General features: G+C 41.0%; 1 protein-coding gene across 1 annotated transcript; it reads left to right on the forward strand.

Moving 5' to 3' along the window:
• Positions 1-88: 88 nt before the first annotated feature.
• LOC112053074 (phosphatidylinositol 4-kinase type 2-beta) lies at positions 89-17,113 on the forward strand. Its single transcript, XM_024092354.2, has 9 exons — positions 89-459; positions 5,383-5,501; positions 7,716-8,042; positions 8,756-8,853; positions 10,885-11,014; positions 11,559-11,704; positions 12,087-12,162; positions 13,524-13,663; positions 13,750-17,113. The coding sequence occupies exons 1-9, from the start codon at positions 234-236 to the stop codon at positions 13,835-13,837; spliced, it is 1,350 nt and encodes a 449-aa protein (XP_023948122.2). The 5' UTR covers positions 89-233; the 3' UTR covers positions 13,838-17,113.
• The last annotated feature ends 2,803 nt before the right edge of the window (positions 17,114-19,916 follow it).

The following is a 19,916-nucleotide window of genomic DNA, read 5'->3' on the forward strand; positions in this document are numbered from 1 at the left end:
GTAACCACAACATATAAAAAATAACTTTTGTCTATGATAAATGAAGTTTCAAGTTTGTCTTGTCACTTTTGCTGTCAAAAACAAAATCTGTCATCAGTCATCGCTCATCGTTCATTAGTCTTTGAATAGTAATGAATTGAAGTTGAAGTGTTTGTGTAAATGATTGTGAAACAAAGAATATTACAATACGAAATAGATGAGGTTCGATAGAGGCAACCCTTGGAGCAACACTCATGAGTACGGAAGAGACTCTGTTGAATCTCGATTTCGACAAAATCCCCTCTACGAGTCCGCCTCCCGATGACGGCGTGGTATCTCTGTCGAGTAGCGCTGAGGATATTTGCCTAGTGCCCGAGGTCGGGTTCGAGGGCAACGTGGATTCCCCGGGCGTCAACCGGGAGTCGCAGCCGCTGCTGGGCGGCCGCGGCGACCTGGAGCTGTCTTGCAACCACTTCCCAGGTACACCCTCGCACTCCTCGCGCCTCGAGCGACACTTGTGCGTCTTCCGCGAGCGCAGGGCTTCCGCGGCGACGACTAATCGTTGCCTGCTATCTGCTAACATTGCACGTAATAATTAGATGCGATTACCTTGACACTAAAACGTAATACATTGTTCAATTTTATTGTTTATTTGGTAAACTTTTTGGTACGATTTTGACCAGACTAGCGTTTCATTCTCATAGACATGACTGTTGATACTGAACATAGGCACAGGTTAGATTATCATGTCAATTTTCAGTGAAGCATAACAGCTGTTGTTTTCAGAAGTTTTCAGTAGTTTTTCTTGATGGATTTACTCTTTGTGTGTAGTGAGTAGCTTTTTTTAATTAATTTAGTGATGTTAGAGTGCTTGTGTAGCCATGGAACTGTGCAGAGTTGTCAGATGATGAGCACAGGCCTGCCATATGGTGTTGCTACTACAAGTTCATCAATATCACAACTCAATTGTGAATATGATACTGAGCACTCCATAGTGAGCTGATACTGATATTGATTTCTTTAATTTAATTAGTGTGATATGAAATACTGTGCTAAAACTAAGCTCAAGTCAAGATTGTTTGATGTTAAAGGCTTGTCTGGAGGTGCATTGTGTGAAGCCAAACAATGCTTACTACTCTATGTGTGTAGTGTATGTGTGCCCAGCTTGCCTATTCACTATTTTGGTCTTTAGTATCAATCCATTAAAATAAACACAAATCAACTGACAAAATGTCATTTGCCTACTGTGTGATATCCATCAGTAAGCACCGGATGACATTTGTTACATGGAATCTCTATTTGATATAAGTCAACTAGCATACAACAAAGTTAGTGAATTAGCCTGCAGACATTACTATCATTATCAGTATAATATTATCATATATATCAATGGATACATAAATTAATAATGTTTTATCAGTCATATGCTCTACATACACATTACCTTACTCCCTTAAAAGAGTGTGTCTAAATAATTTGTTAGTTTATCTTTTGTGCAATAGGTTTTTGTAAATCCAGATCAAAGAAATCAAAGACAATAGGAGATACCGCATAACTTTGTTTGGAAACTGTATTGTTATTGTGTGTGTGATGTATTATGAATGTTAAATTAGTTAATATTAGTACTACAAAAATTCATAACTTATACTTGATCATCTTATATGATGAATTTGTATCCCATCTTTACGCTTGAGAAATGATTAATCTATCTATTATAAACTTGAAGAGTTTGTTTGTTTGGTTGAAAGCACTAATCACACAATCTACTGATTGAAATTGAGAAATTCTATTAGAGTTGAATAGTCCATTATCTGAGAAAGGCTACATTAGGCTACATAATACATACATATGCAATATTTTTAACACATATATTCTCTATTGCATTAAATAATTTCATTGAAATGTTGCCTATGTCCTGCAAGTTTGAGACCTTCACAGTATTCTCTGCACTAAAATGCATCAAAATTTGTTTAGAAACAAGACACAGAGTTAATATTTAAAATATTCTTATACATTCTACCACATCAGTGTAACGTCAACAGGTTTTTTACTATAATTATCTAAATCTTCAAAATCAACATTTTTGTCAATATTAAAAAATTTCAACCAGTCCATGAGCTAGTACTGCCTATAAAATATGCATTAACATATTTTAGTAGCAGCAGAATAATTTAATTCATGGTCAAAATTAATATAATTGTCAACACTGTCCTACCTGCCTTGGATTTGTCTGAGCCAATAAAAATATTAATTGACATGAAATTCAAAATTCATGAACTGAACTGAACTGACCCCCAACCAGTTGGCCCGAAGACATCAAGCGAGTCACAGGTATTCACTGGATGCAGGTGGCTCAGGATCATGATGTTTGAAAGTACCTACAAAGACCTATGTCCTGCAGTAGACGTCCATCAGCTATTATGATGATGAAAGACTACTGGTTCAGAAGGCAGGCAAAATGGGCTTTAGATTTTGAACTTTGAACTTGAACTTTTTAAAAATAGTATGCATACTATTCTTATTTTGATAAAATAATTGAATCATCCAATGCTAAACAGATTTCCCAGAATAAAATTATTATAATCCTTTGTTAAAAAAGTCATTGATATGTATTTTAAGAATGAACAACTTTTGTGTACTTTGGTTAATTTTCCTCCTCACTTTGAATAAACAAGGCCAACTCTTTGTAGCTACTGAACTGATTTGAAAAAATATCTTTTCCAATAGAAAGACACATTATTTGCTAGTGTCATAGAATATAATTTAACCCCATATTCCCTCAAGAGCGGGAACTATGAGGGTGAAAGTTTTATGCGTGCGTTAGTTTTACATGAGCATTAGTACAGAGACTATGTTGTAGAAGTACTGATAGTGTGCAGTACGCGTGAACTCCAAACTAAAGCTAAGATGTTCAGTTTATCATATCAATTGACCTTTGTAGTAATCTATTGAATACAAAAAAATCATGAATTTGAATAGGTTTATGTAATGTGTCCACACTTGTGGTAATTTTAATGAAGTAAATGAAGTGATCTTATCTGGCATGCTATTGTTTTGGAAGTCACGCAGTTACTGAATGTAGTTCAATTAAATTTCACATGACTTAGTGAAACTGTAGTTTTTAAATTTTATTTAGTTTATCTGTGCTTTTTAGTTATTTGCTTTGGTATTTGGATTGGAATGAAAGTAGCTATAACAGGTACTAAAAATGTTGGGTAGGGGCAATAAAAAGACACAAAACACAAAAATCATTATTGATAACATTGTCTGTTTTCATTAATCTCTGAAACTAAGCTACATTGTTCAGATTAAAATATACAGGCTTTATTTACCTATACAGCATATATTTTTAAAAAGAAGTCATACGCTGTGCTCAGTGGCGTGCACAAGGTATTTAACTAGGGTAGTAGATAGGTAGGTATCACTTGTGGGATGATAATAAAGTTAATTATAATTCATCATTCATGTTCATCCATATTCTGCTCATAGGTATTAGGCTAATTCGTTGGCTCAATACAGATCGGCACACAGAGAATTGAGAAAGTTCTCAGGTATGCAGGTTTCCTCACAACATGTTTCCTTTACCTTCACTGTTTGAGTGATATTTAATTTTATTCAATATTATCAATTATAATTAAAACAGTTAATTCACCATTATTACGAGTATATATATAGATAATGGTAAATAACTTGGATTATATCAAAGGTAAATAATTCAGATAAAGAATTGTATCAGTAAACGTAAACCGTACCATGTTATAGGAGTTGTGCAGTGAGTTCCAAGTGTAGTTGCTGTAAGTGCAGTGAGGCTGTTACGTACACACCGCCGCCTACAGATTGTCATCATTATCTTGTGGACTCGTGAAATTCAGTGTTTTCTCAAAACCCCGTGGCCTTTCCATTTTTGTGACATAAAATATAGTCTATATCTTATTATTTTTATTATTTTATATTATACTAGCGGACACCCGCGACTTCGTCCGCGTAAAATTCGATGTCAACTTTACTACTACCCCTACCCTACCCTACCCTACCCTACCCCTACCCTACCACTACCTCAACCCTACCCTACCCAACCCCTACCTCTACCCTACCCCAACCCTACCCCAAACCTACCCCTAACTTACCTACACCTTACCCCCATCCTACCCATACCCTCCCCGTACCCTATCCTTTTCCTACCCTTATCCCACCCGTACCCCTATCACACGCCTATCCTACCCCTACCCTACCACTTCCCTATCCTACCCGTACCTCTACCCTACCCCTACCCTACCTCTACCCCTACCCTACCCCTACCCTACCACTACACTACCCCTACGCTTCCCTACCCGTACCCTACCCTACTCTATAAATTCTCTATCTTACTTTTACCCTTAGCAAAATCGGTCCAGCCCTTCGAGAGTGGTGCGATGATCAAGGGAAATAGAGACTTCTATGCTAATAATATAAAGAGGTAAAGTTTGTGTGGTTGTAGGAGGTAATCTTTGGATCTACTGGACCGATTTGGAAAATTGATTTACCAATAGAAAGCTACGTTATTTGCGAGTGTCATAGGCTATGTTTGATCCCCATATTCACACGGGAACGGGAACTACGTAAATGAAAGCGCGGGGCGTCATATAGCGGAATTTCTGCGTCTTTTAGAAATTTTGTATTATCTCCGAAACTATTTAGTAATTAACATACTGTAAAGGGCAAATCTTATCTCCATAATATCCTTGTGATTATTAAATAATTTATTTTGATAAGGATTAAATTTTAGTTGTATAAATAATGACGTAAACCAAAGTATATAAAATTAATAATTTTTAAAACACAAAAGGTACTATATCTGCTAATATATAGAAGATAGATATATGGTGTCGCGGACTTTTTTGTAGAACTTTTAAAGATACATAAAGTCTCTATAAATTAATTTAAATTTTACACAATAGTTAAGGCAGCGCATGCGAATAAGTCTGTTTAAGAGGATTTTCGGTCTGACCTGTATGACAAAAACTGTGATAACTCGGCTAATATATATGATACCTATATAAAATATAGCACTCCCCGATAATGTAGCATTCTACTGGTGAAAGAATTTTTGAAATCGGACCAGTAGTTCCGAAGATTACCCCATTTAAAGAATGTTACAAACTTACAATTTACAAACTTACAAACTTTACCTCTTTATAATATTAGTATAGATTAGTATAGATATATTGGTTACGTCCCTACAAAACTACCGCAAAAAGTGATCCGTATAGCCGTATATATACAACTTTGAGCGCATGCTCACATGCACAATTTTTTTTTTCTTTTTTCTTTTTAATTTGAAACATCTGTTGCACACTTCAATGTTATTTGTATGTATTGATGATGTAGACGTGTACAGTATATCGCTCGGCGCGCCTTCCGCAGATGACCCTCAGTTCAGCGAGCTGGTGTGGCAGGCGGAGGTGGCTATCGACAATGGCATCTTCCCGGAGCGCATCTACCAGGGCTCCAGCGGCTCCTACTTCGTCAAGAACCCGGGCGGGGTGAGGCCATCAGCGTGCATCCAGTGGACCCAACGTGCGACCAACGACCATAACTATCTCGTGAAGAGAAATAGCAGCGCGACCGGAAATATAGGAACTGGCACAATTCCGTTACCATTGGTCGACATTTGTCTATTTCTCCTATCGAGACGTCGTTGGTCACATGCTAAGTCTTCTTCTAGACATTAAATACCTACACTCAACGCCGGTCGACTGCCGGCGCACACAAAGATAACGTAGAATCAATAAAAATGTTTGTGTTCGAATCGTTCCTTTGACATCATTTGCGTTTTAAACATGCGTAGTCTCGCTACCTACCTACTGATATTCATTTGAATACGTCGACGACATCAGCGTCACAGCAACTCGGAACTATTCTTTGATATTTGATCGTCAGAACGATAAATAATAATGTTATTTAGACATTCGAAACTAGGTGCTGGAACTTAAGAGCTCCAAACTGCTGTTTTTAATCCAGATTGGTCCAGTCGTGCTGATTTGATCGAGTGATCCATCCAAACTTATGCATTTATAATATGAGTTGCATATTATTCAACTTTATATCCCGCACAGGCGTTTCCTATTACTGATCACGGACAAAGCCGTGATCAGTAATAGGAAAGGATTCTGTATTTTTACTATTGTCGTGGTGAATCAGGGTACAGCCCGATTCAAACATTATGACTTCTCGGACCATCGGCCGTCGCCGTTACGCGACCGTCGTCGTCGCAACGCAACGACTCATCCCCCGCGCGCACTTTGCTCCCACCCGCAGTCATCTCACGCATTTTGAATTTAGTCTAGGCACTTTAACCGCAGCTAACTTCCGAGACGTCCTAAAGTTTGAAGGGTTAGGTACACAATGAATAGCTCTGGAGCTACATCGGAGCTGCCGTCCGTGCGGCAGCGCCTCGCTCGGAGCGCACAGCGACCCCCTTCGCGGGGTTGAGGGCGCGCGAGCCCGGCCCCCTCAGTTGGTGTGAAGGGAACATGTCTATGAGTGTAAAGTGGCACTATCAGGTTGTCCATTGTATACTCGAAAATTTTAAAACATTTTTGTAACTTCCGGTTTGGCTGCTTGTAGTGACTTGACTAGTGACTCTACCACTGATCGGAAGGCGGGATCTGGTGAGCGGAGCCGGCAATGTACAACATCTAAACGACAAAACAACAAAATCAAATACCTATTATAGTTTATGCTTAAGTTACCGTTACATTTCCTCTTACTTCCTGTGTGAAGCTGAAAGCTAATTCAATGGTCTGCAAACATCTATGTCATTGAGGAGGATTTAAACAATTGTCTGTAATTTCGACAAAGGTCGTTATTATTGAACGTTCCTCAATATCGAACCATAACTATGCATACCTAGTTATAATGAAGACCTGTACACTGCACCCATGTACCGACGAGTTGAGTAACTAAACTATATTAAGACGAGTCTTGTTACCTAAATCGTGTTGGAGCAAAACATGGTCGCCCGGACGAGGTCGGGGCGTAACTCGACACTCGCGCGGTGCGGCCGGTGGCGGCTTAATTATATTTACTTTACCATGTTAACGTGTTATCGGTTCACGATTGGTGCCGATACGATAGCCGGCTCGTGCGCCGGCTAGTGCGAACGGTTCATGCGTTTGTGTGAGACATGCAGAATATAGGGATGTTATGGAGATGACCTATAGATGAGGATATTGTATGATGTATCGATTACGGATATAGTTGCAGATATAAAATTATTTGGGAAATTATAGCCGATGCCTCTCAATTTCTCCCGCGTAGTTCCCGTTCCCGTGAGAATAATACGGGGATAAAATATAGCCTATATGACACTTGCAAATAATATCTCGATCTAGTGAACTGATTTTAAAAATTCTTTTACCACTCGAACGCCACTTTTTATGTGATACGTTAGCGGGAATTACCCGGATGAAACCGCGAGGCGACGGCTAGTCTGTCATGAAGAGTATAAAATTTTATATAAATATTAAGGGCATGGACCCTTAATATTTATATAAAATTTTATACTCTCCGGTTTATCCAAAATAATTTGAAACTGACGGTTCGGTTACAGATATCTCGGATATCCAATGGTATCGATCGCCGTTATGGCGCTCCACAATATCCTTAACTGTGTCTGGCCACGGGACGTTCGCCGCGGCAAATGTCCCGTGGCCAGACTGCTGGTGTAGAGTGACGGAATGTTTGCTCGTCTGCAGAAGATCATCGGCGTGTTCAAGCCCAAGGACGAGGAGCCGTACGGGCGGCTCAACCCCAAGTGGACCAAGTGGATGCACAAGCTGTGCTGCCCCTGCTGCTTCGGCCGCTCCTGCCTCATCCCCAACCAGGGCTACCTGTCGGAGGCGGGCGCCAGTCTGGTGGACGCCAAGATCGGGCTGGGCGTGGTGCCCAGCACCAGGGTGGTGAAGCTGGTGTCGGAGACCTTCAACTACCTGCGCATCGACCGCGAGCGCTCGCGGCTCAAGCGCGCCATCACGGAGCAGTTCCCCAACCTGCGCTTCAACCGGATGGGCTTGCCGCCCAAGGTCAGTCTGCGTAGGGTCCGTTCTCCGACAATATCTAACAGTTGTTATCAATCTGTTCAAAATAAACTTCTGCGACTTGCCCCAGATTTTCCGTGGTTTGGCCTCAATAATGACCACAATGGAGACCGTAATCTCCTTATAATTATTTAGTGTCAAGCAACTTTTGAAAAATCAAGTAGAGAAAACTGTTATTCACCCCGACCCCAACGCCTCTCACAGAAATAGACGCTCTAAGCACAGCTTATATGATGCAGTCGATGACAATAAATACAGACAACCACCTTGATTGTACCATTATTTTCTGGTAGAGGAAACATCTCGAGCAGGTCCCAGGACTTGTGACCTTGAGAGTAGGTTTAAAGTGTCCTTTCAGAATGCATTAACACTCACCTCCCCTGCCCGACATGTTCTGCATGCCCACACTGAACAATTTATGATAAACAATAATAACTACACAAAAACATTATCAATAGTTACAGCACAGACCATTATTGCACAAAATCACTAATGCGACTGGCAGCGTGACGATGTCTACGCTGTCTAACAAACAACTGAGCTCAAGTCGTCAAATACCCTCTTATTTATACCAACACTGATACCCCCCTCCACAATAACATAAATAATGAATGTTAATAGCACCTGTAATGGAGGAACTCGTAACAATAGTGTGTGAAGTGTGTGAAGCGAGTGCTACAGCGGGCGCGCGCGCGCAGGTGGGATCGTTCCAGGTGTTCGTGGAGGGCTACAAGGACGCGGACTACTGGCTGCGGCGCTTCGAGCAGGAGCCGCCGCCGCCGCACGTCATGAGGAAGTGAGTACCGCAGTAGCCCGCCGTGGCTATTCCTTAATGTTTCGACATTTCGTACCCTGTGCGTGGTTCATTGTGCTTGTCACGGGATTGTATCGTTCAGCGGTTTTGAACGTCATCAACCATTTCATTTACTCAATTCGTTCCACTTACTGAGGTACCATTACTTACGCCATAAAATAAGATGGACATATTATATCATGATGGTTTTGCAAAACGCTGTTGTAAGCCCCCAGATAGTCGCTAACTAAGAGCATTATGTTATGTAACTTATGCGCGACGCAGTGTTGAAATAAAGTTATTTATAAATACTTATTGTAAATAGCCTTTATTGCTGACAAATATTTTACAGTTTATGTTATATACTAATAATGTTTTAGTTAGTTATTTCAGTGTCCTCATGACACGTAGACCCCTTCCAGCATTTTCACATTTGTCCTGTTTTGAGCTATCCTGTACCAAGTTAGACCTATTTATTTAAACGTCACCTTGCCATCTTTTGTACTGCTTTCCGCTTTTTTTCATCTCGAGGACGCCTCTCTGTTATATTTTGTGTCCATTTCTCGGAACTCTCTTTTGTCATATTCGTCAACGAAAATACTTGGCATCCTTAAATAAAGGAATAACCACAAAAATTGTAAAGAGTATAGTGTTGATTCGATATATAAACTTATAACTTATTTTCAAGCTAATGTTAGTTAGCATTTGCAAAATCCCAAAATGTTGAGCAATCTATATCTAAACTATATCTAAACTAATATTATAAATAGGTAAAGTTTGTAAGTTTGTCACATTTTTTAAATGGGGTAATCTTCGGAACTACTGGTCCGATTTCAAAAATTCTTTCACCAGTAGAATGCTACATTATCGGGGAGTGCTATAGGCTATATTTTATATTGGTATCATATATATTAGCCGAGTTATCCCAGTTTATGTCATACAGGTCAGATTAAAACCTTTTAAACAGACTTATTCGCATGCGCTGCCTTAACCATTGTGAAAAATTGAAATTAATGTATGGAGGCTTTATGTATCTTTAAAAGTTCTACAAAAAAGTCCGCGACGCCATATATCTATCTTCTATATATTAGCAGATATAGTACCTTTTGTGTTTTAAAAATTATTAATTTTATATACTTACGTCATTATTTATACAACTAAACTTTAATCCTTATTAAAATAAATTATTTAATAATCACAAGGATATTATGGAGGTAAGATTTGCCCTTTACAGTATGTTAATTACTTAAATAGTTTCGGAGATATTACAAAATTTCTAAAAGACTCTTTTTCATTTTAAAGTTCTTTCATTTACGTAGTTCCCGTTCCCGTGTAAATATGGGGATCAAACATAGCCTATGACACTCGCAAATAACGTAGCTTTCTATTGGTAAAACAATTTTCCAAATCGGTCCAGTAGATCCAGAGATTACCTCCTACAACCACACGAACTTTACCCTTTATATTATTAGCATAGAAGTCTCTATGTCTCTTGGTCATACCACCACTCTCGAAGAACTGGACCGATTTTGCTAAGGTTAGGAGTAAGATAGAAAAGTTACAGGGTAGGGTAGGGTACGGGTAGGGAAGCGTAGGGGAAGTGTAGGGGTAGGGTAGGTTTAGGGCCGGGTTTAGGGTAGTGGTAGAGTAGGGGTAGAGGTAGGGTAGTGGTAGGGTAGAGGTACGGGTAGGATAGGGAAGCGGTAGGGTAAGGGTAGGATAGGCGTGAGATAGGGGTACGGGTGGGATAGGGGTAGGAAAGGGATAGGGTACGGGGAGGGTAGGGGTAGGATGGGGGTAGGGTGTAGGTAAGGTAGGGGTAGGGTAGGGGTAGGGTAGATGTAGGGGTTGGGTAGGGTAGGGTTGGGGTAGTGGTAGGGTAGGGGTAGGGTAGGGTAGGGGTAGTAGAAAAGTTGACATCGAAATTTACGCGGACGAAGTCGCGGGCGTCCGCTAGTGACATATATAGTGCTGCATCGACTTAGCATACGAGTGCTATTGATGTAGCTGCTAAGGTCCTGCGATATGTGTCAGGTTCCAGCTGCAGTTCGAGCGGCTGGTGGTGCTGGACTACATGATCCGCAACACGGACCGCGGCAACGACAACTGGCTCATCCAGTACGACGCGCCCGACGCGCGCCACGCCGCCATGACGGAGCCCTCGGTGAGTGCTCCTGCCTCCTCCGACTCTCCCCATCGTAGCGCAGGTAGCATCTGCAGTTCGACCTTTTACTTCAACTTTATGTTCATCTCTTTTTATAATGTAGTGCTGATATAATGTGGTTCATTATTAATATAGACTAGAAACAAAAAAGGGCCTGAGGTTGTACCCTGTGGGACACCCATTAAAATATTTGAGTTTTAACGTTGATTATGCACACCCTTTTGATACCCTATTGTTTCTGAGTAAAAAATAATTGAGTCCAATGTCTCTGGACCATTATGGCTTATTTATCCGGTAAAATTTCGTGATTGACGCAGTCAAATGCTTTAGACAAATCACTAATTTGCTTAACACATACTAATAAATTGCTTTGAAAAATATCGCATGATTTAAGTGATTTATTTCTTTCCATAGGACTAATATGGGGTCAACTTTTTTTGGGATCATAAATTATACTTATTTTTGCGAAATACTATTCAGTCGATGGAATTTCAGAAGAAGAAAGAAGAATTTTATTAACGTGTATAACTTTTCGTTCTCGCAGGAGTGGTCGGGCGGCTCGGAGATCCGGATCGCGGCCATCGACAACGGGCTGGCGTTCCCCTTCAAGCACCCCGACTCGTGGCGCGCCTACCCCTACCACTGGGCCTGGCTGCCGCAGGCCAAGCGCCCCTTCAGCCAGGAGACCAAGTCGGTGACGCTCTTGCGCGACACACGCTCACACACTTGCACCATAGCGCCCGCTCCGGCGAACGCAATAACACAGAAACTTAGAGATAAATGTTGAATGAACCGTGCACGTTCAAAGTTAGCGGGCACCTTTCTTAGGCTAATATTGTTAACGTTATTTGTATTTACTGCCAAAAAAGATTGCAATCGAGTGTGAATTTGAATAAAATGAAAACCATATTTGGTATCGCACATTCTAATGCAGAGTATACTAACTGTTGCAACCATCAGCTACTGGAAGGATTTACTTGTTTTGATAGGGAATTGACTGCTAAACTTTTGCTAATTCAATAATTATTTATTATTTGGTAATGAAACTGTATGACCGCGTGCCGCCCCGCAGGGAGCTGGTGCTGCCGCTGCTGTCCGACATGACGTTCGTGCAGGAGCTGTGCGACGAGCTGCACGTGCTGTTCCGGGTGAGTGCGCGCACTTGCTCGTCCACATCTGCGTGCGCCGTTGTTTTAGAGTATTTAGAGATCTGTTTCAATCGGCGACTTACATGACTGCAGCTAGTGTAGCCCTGATTTCTCATGAATTCCAGCATTACTTGCCATATCTATACTAATATAATAAAGCTGAAGAGTTTGTTTGTTTGTTTGTTTGTTTGTTTGATTGACGCGCTAATCTCAGGAACTACTGGTCCGATTTGAAAAATTCTTTCAGTGTTAGATAGCCCATTTATCGAGGAAGGCTATAGGCTAAATATTATCCCGGTATTCCCACGGAAACGGGAACCACGTGGGTGAAACCGCGCGGCATCATCTAGTGATAAGATAAATATCGTCTGGGATAACTCGGAATGATTGTTCATTCAGATTTTGAAATAAATCGGTGCAGGAATAAGAAATTTCAAAATGGCGGCCTTTTTTATTTTTACTTCAGACTCTGTTTTCGCCATTCATGCAATGCTCAAATAACATGAAAGAAATCGATGCAATTATAAACTTCAAAATGGCGGCCTTTTTTTAAATTTTGAGTTCAGAATTTGTTTTTTTCATTCAATGCAATGCCTTGATATCGATTTTAAAAGAAATTGGTACAGTTTTTTCGGGATCTGGTGAAACACCATTAGCAGAAACTAAATAGCCTAGATATAAAATTTATTTTTTAGGAATTGACATTTAGTTGGGTTTAATTTCAAAACATTAATAAGATTTTAGTTATTGATCTTCCAAAAATATCATCCAAGTACTAAATGTTAAGTCTGACATTGCAATTGACATGACTACTAAAGGCACTACACGAAGTTTTTAGACCCATCGGTAAACATTTTAGTTGATATTGTCTTGTACTTGTTGAAAATGCAGTATATTTTGGGCTTTCACCTGATAATAGCCTTGTTGAAAATCTAAATGTGTAAAATAAATTGAGCCTGAATCTAAAATGTCAGTAATATTAGATAGCGGGAATTTATCATCAACAATATTTTCATTTCATTTACGAAAATCTATAACTAAACGCCATTTCCGATTTTGGAACTAACTAACTGGACTAGACCATTCACTCGAGGACTCTTCTATTATATCGTCTATTTTTGTAATTTGTTTAGTCACAAGGGTTAGAGAGAATCCCATAGGGAAGAAGCTTATTTAAAAGCCTTTTTGCTACACTCGGTAAATAGGCACACTCGCTTCTCTCTCAGTGAAGCTAGGATACGAAGATATCACTGAAAGTCACTCGCATCTGTATGTAAATATATATGGTATACTGATGATCTCCGCAAGATCAGTGTTCAATGGTTTGTGTTGCCTGCTGACGATGATTGTCCGCTCCGCAGAAGGACAAGGGCTTCGACAAGAGCCTGTTCGAGCGCCAGATGTCGGTGCTGCGCGGGCAGCTGCTCAACCTGACGCAGGCGCTGAAGGACAACAAGAGCCCCGTGCAGCTCGTGCAGATGCCCGCCGTCGTCGTGGAGAGGTGCGTCTGCGCCCTGCGCCTGCCACTGCCACTGCCACTGCGCACTCACTCGATCAGATGTAAACGAATGCATGTCTTTGTCGCAGGTCCAAGAGCGGCACCACATCGTCGCGTTTCTTCGACTCGTTCCAGCAGCGCTTCCAGCACAAGTCGCCCTTCTTCTCGTGGTGGTGATCCGCGCCCCGCACGCGCGCCGCAACGTTTATCATTTTATTAACTCGATGTATAAATTAGGAAATACATTTAAGCGTACTTTGGTACGTTTTTAGTTCGATGACTTGTAATATATCTCACCGCTAGTGACAGGGAGTTCCTCTTTGCCGGCGCGCGGCGCGCCAGTGGACTTTGTTGTCCTTGTGTTGAATGACTTTGTCAGTGTAGTGAGACAGTGACAGGTGGTACATCGTCCTGCAGAACCCGTTACTGTTACACGAGGAACGTCGAGTCCATTGTGTTATAGGTTTATATGTTTTGTTATGTCTAAACGACTTGAAAACAAAGTGTAGAGGCTATCTATTAGCATAGAGTGCGCCGCGCGTCGCGCCGACTGTCGCACGTCGCACGTCGCACGTCGCTCGCTGCCATGTTCACTGGGTGTACTGATGTGTGTTGACTGACCAACTAACTCGGCCAACTAAATAGCCAGCTAACTCGTCAACGATGTCATCGCGCGTCATTCGCACAGTAGTCGGCCATTTGAGCTAGCCGAGTTGGCGTTAGCACGGTTTACATTGTAACTTTATTGACCGGTACAAAAGTAATATTTCGTAGATTATCTTGAATGTAAAACCTCTAACTGCCGATCTAGTTTGATAACAATTTTCAAGGCAACCGAGTGAGCGAACACCGAAGATTAAAACATAAATAAAGATAGTTGGTTTCTTAATTATGGTTGAAAAGACTTCAATTAAAAAACCAACTGACTAAAGTTGATAAATAAAGAATTGTTATATTGAAAAAGTCATTAATTGAAATGAATTATTCACATTGTTAGCGTACGACGCTAGTGTCGCGCTGGCAGCGTGCGTCGTGCGTCGTGCGTCGTGCGACTGACTCGCTGCTCGTCATTTATATAAATAATAATGTGAGGAGGTTTATCGATCTGCTCGGTTTTGTATCTCTACTACAAATAGACTTTTATTTATTACGAAAGTGCTGCAATAAAGAATCGGACGTTTTCACATAACACTAGTTCTTCTGTATATATTTTTTGTTGTATGTATATATTTAGAATGCAAGTATACATTCCGACGCGCCCGTTGGGATTGCTAAAATACTATTTTTTGTTTGCCCTAAATAACATTTGTTTTTCTACGACGCAATCGAGGCGGCTACACACTCACTCCCGGCGCCGCTCGTCGCGAGTGTGTACCCGCTTCACCGCCGCAGCGTGTTTCCGCGTTGTCGCACGCGAAGGCTACATTCCATTAAACGATCATAATGTTCAAAATACTACCCGCGGTCGGTCGCGGCGTAAACGTCACTCATGACGTCATTAACTTCGCTCACTCAATGCTCGCAACGGATATTATTTACTGATCTACGAAACATTGCATACTCAACGTTTAGCCGATCGTACCTGTGAGTATATCATGAATAATTGTCTCAGGCGGAGCGTTAGTCGTGCGTGCAGCGGACGTTCATCAATTTATCACGTCAAAAAATTGTCAATGATATATAATAGTTTTAGCCGTTCATATGTCGCCATTTTGTATTATTTACATGAACGCGCATTTCGCTCCAAATTCATTTCGTTCGAAAACGTTTCGTCTCATGAGCTTCATCGTCGTGATCGCTTAGTGGAACGTAGCCCGTCGCTACCGTGCGGCGCATTCACTGCGGCGCTCGTCCGGGGCGTCTTACCCTCTGTATATTGTGATATGTCGGCAAGTTAGTGAACAATTGTATAGTACCGTAGGTGATAGATAGATGAATTGACTTATTCCTAACAAACACACAGTGCAAAGCATTATTGTATTTATGTTGTCGTGTCATTTGTTGTTGTCGCGTCCGCTCAGTCGGGCGCGCGATTAGTTGGCGTTTTTACTTTAGGTTAGTTACAATTTTAACACTTTTATACGTCTCGTCGGCAAAATGTATTCGAGCATAATATTTTATTGTATCGTACTTTAGGAATTAAACTGAAATATAGACGTTGTTGCTTTGCAATGAGATTTTAAACAACACGACAGACAGCTACGTCGACGTGTTATAAAAGTGTTAGTATTGGGCAATGCTTTTATATACATAATTAAATTCGGTTTGTAGCTTTGTTCCAATAATCTATGTATATAGTGTATCATGTAATTGGCAATCTGTAACGTGCAATTGTAACATGTAATTGTAATTGTCTATATTTGCGGCTGTCGACACTACTCGCGAGGAGCGTAAAGTTTATTTCCAGAGCTACTCTCGCGAGCGAAACGACAGTTGGCGCCCATTTGCTAAACATATTTTGAATAAAATTTTGATAAATGTTACAAATAATTTATCCTAATCGCGCATTCATTTTACAACAAACCTGTATTGATAGATACAAGGTGTAGAAGTCGGTAGCGCGTACGGCCGACCCGAGTCAAACTGAACTTGTAAACATGTGATTATATATTATGATAGAATAAGTAGACATCGACTGGAACAGCTCACCGTCGGCAGCTACAGCCGGTGCAGGGACTGCTACAGTGTGACGTATTTTTGGCGTGAAACGTCCTTCACAACCGCCCGTAGGTACAGCGCGCGGCCACAGAGTAACCAGAGTGAGACTTTACAAGCAACGTACACTGACGCCGGCCACACGAACAGAGCCGACGGACGTTTCAAGTTAGAGAATGAATAAACACGGCACTGTCCTGCGCGCTAGTAAATAGTGGTATGCAACTAGTAATGTACTTCATAACCACGCATGACCAATATGTTTACTATTCATTACAATAACGTGGACACGCCGTGTGCCCGCAGCGTCACCTGCCACCGCACACATCGCCCCGCCGCGACATCGGTCTGCGGAACACTGTACGCTTGTCGTGTCGCAGCGTACAGTTCGCGTCGAGCGCAGTTGCTCGGATCCGTTCTGCAACGCGGACCGCCGTCTCGGTGCTGACTTGTCAATTTGATGACAGCACTCGTGTAGCAAATAGCGGCACATCGAAAATATCGCTGTTTTTCGTCCAATCGCAATGAAAGAGAACAATATTTCCGGTCCGGTCGCTATTGGCGCGTGACGTGGGTGTACGCGCTCGACGCGCCGTGTGCGCCGTGTGCGCCGTGTGCGCCGCACGTCGCACTCGTTGGCGGCGACTCGTAGTTCGTAAGAAAATTCCACGTTTGTAAATACTTTGAAAGTTTTGTTGTTAAGTGAGTCATGTTTATATACATTATATTATTATATATATTAATTATTATTATTATTTAATTTAATTCTGAGAATAATATAATCGCCATTGCATTAATTACTGTTGTTTTCGTTTACCTTTTCATCCTACTAAATACCATCTAATAAATGGACAATAGGTACTTTATACACGCGACACGCTCAAGTCGCTTAAAAGTTTATCCATGATTTAGATTATTCGTGATTTTTATTCCCTCCCATCTTTGTTTGCTGCTAACATTTGAAAGAGAGACGTCACTCTGTTACCTTTTCTCGGCTAAACTGCTGAACCGTTTTGGATTAAAATTAGGTAAAAGAGATAACTCGTACTTAGGAGCAGAAGGTGGAGTAAAAATTATGTTTCACGAGAACGGAGTCGAGGGCATCCAGTAAAACATAATCAAGTCGTTAAAAAAACATCGCTAGGATTCAAAATAATACACATTTTTTCTGTTAACAATATTGTATTCAACAAATGTAATAGCGCGAGTTGCAACTCTCATCTGCAGAACAGCAGCCGGCGGACATCTTGTATACGAATACATAGTTAGGTTAAGTAAGTCATCGTCAAATTGTAAATACCGTTTATAATCTACCTCGTGAGATTGTGAACCGCAACATACTGCTTACAATTTAACGTGTTATTATTCGGTAGATTGTAGAAGCTTCACTTGTAACTAACTATGTATGTAAGAAAATCTTAAAAATCTTAATTCCTTACTCACTATAAACTCACTTCCCGGTCTTCGATTAGGAAGAAATTTTACATACGCTCCGAGTTCTGATGACTGTTATACATAACTAGCGGACGCCCGCGACTTCGTCCGCGTAAAAATTGATGTGAACTTATCTACCTCTACCTTACCCTGCTCGTAAAATTACCCAACCCTACCCTACTCCTGCCTTACTCCTACCCTACCGCTAACCCTACCCTCCCCCCCACCTTAACCCTACCCGTAACCTATCCATACCCTATCCTACCCTACCCCTACCCTACCGCTAACCCTTCCCTACCCTACCCCTACCCTACCTTACCCTACCCTACCCCTATCCTACTCCTCCTCTACCCTATACGTTCCATATCCTTCCCCTACCTCTAGCTTGCCCCTACCCTACACTACCCCTACCTTATCCTTACCCTAACCTACACTTTCCCTAAATTACCCCTACCCTACCTCTATCCTACCCCTTCCCTACCCCTATCCTATCCCTACCCTCAGCAAAATTGGTCCAACCTTTTGTGCGTGGTGCAATGACCAAAAGACTATAATTTCCCAAGCGACTTCTATGCTAATACTACAAAGAGATAAAGTTTGTGTGGTTGTCGGGGGTAATCTCTGGATCTACTGGACCGATTTGGAAAATTCTTTTATCAATAGAAAGCTACATTATTTGCGAGTGTCATAGGCTATGTTTGGTCCTCATATTCACGCGGGAACGGGAACCACGTAATTGAAACCGCGGGGCGTCATATAGCGGCATTTCTGCGACTTTCAGAAATTTTGTATTATCTCCGAAACTATATAACTAATTAACATATTGTAAAGGGCAAATCTTATCTCTATAATATCCTTGTGATTACCCTACCCCTACCCTACCTCAAACCTACCCCTACCTTACCTACACCCTACCCCAATCCTACCCCTACCCTCCCCGTACCCTATCCCTTTCCTAACCCTATCCCACCCGTACTCCTATCTCACGCCTATCCTACCCCTACCCTACCACTTCCCTATCCTACCCATACCTCTACCCTACCCCTACCCTACCTCTACCCCTACCCTACCCCTACACTACTCCTACGCTTCCCTACCCGTACCCTACCCTACCCTATAACTTCTCTATCTTACTCCTACCCTTAGCAAAATCGGTCCAGCCCTTCGAGAGTGGTGCGATGACCAAGGGAAATAGAGACTTCTATGCTAATAATATAAAGAGGTAAAGTTCGTGTGGTTGTAGGAGGTAATCTCTGGATCTACTGGACCGATTTGGAAAATTGTTTTACCAATAGAAAGCTACGTTATTTGCGAGTGTCATAGGCTATGTTTGATCCCCATATTCACACGGGAACGGGAACTACGTAAATGAAAGCGCCGGGCGTCATATAGCGGAATATGTGCGTCTTTTAGAAATTTTGTATTATCTCCGAAACTATTTAAGTAATTAACATACTGTAAAGGGCAAATCTTATCTCCATAATATCCTTGTGATTATTAAATAATTAATTTTAATAAGGATTAAAGTTTAGTTGTATAAATAATGACGTAAACCTAGGTATATAAAATTAATAATTTTTAAAACACAAAAGGTACTATATCTGCTAATATATAGAAGATAGATATATGGTGTCGCGGACTTTTTTGTAGAACTTTTAAAGATACATAAAGTCTCCATACATTAATTTCAATTTTACACAATAGTTAAGGCAGCGCTTGCGAATAAGTCTGTTTAAGAGGATTTTCAGGCCGACCTGTATGATAAAAACTGTGATAACTCGGCTAATATATGTGATACCAATATAAAATATAGCCTATAGCACTCCCCGATAATGTAGCATTCTACTGGTGAAAGAATTTTTAAAATCGGACCAGTAGTTCCGAAGATTACCCCATTTAAAAAATGTGACAAACTTACAAACTTTACCTCTTTATAATATTAGTATAGAAGTATAGATATAGATAGATATATGGTGTCGCGGACTTTTTTGTAGAACTTTTAAAGGTTCAAAAAGCCTCCATACATTTATTTCAGTTATACGCAATGGTTGAGGCAGCGCATGCGAATAAGTAAGTTTTTCGGTCCCGCCTGTAAGAGAAAACCCGCGATAACTCAGTAGTTATATATGACAGAAATATAAAATATAGCCTATAGCACTCCCCTATA

This window comes from Bicyclus anynana, chromosome 22 (genome assembly GCF_947172395.1).
Source record: "Bicyclus anynana chromosome 22, ilBicAnyn1.1, whole genome shotgun sequence".
Lineage (NCBI taxonomy): Eukaryota > Metazoa > Arthropoda > Insecta > Lepidoptera > Nymphalidae > Bicyclus > Bicyclus anynana.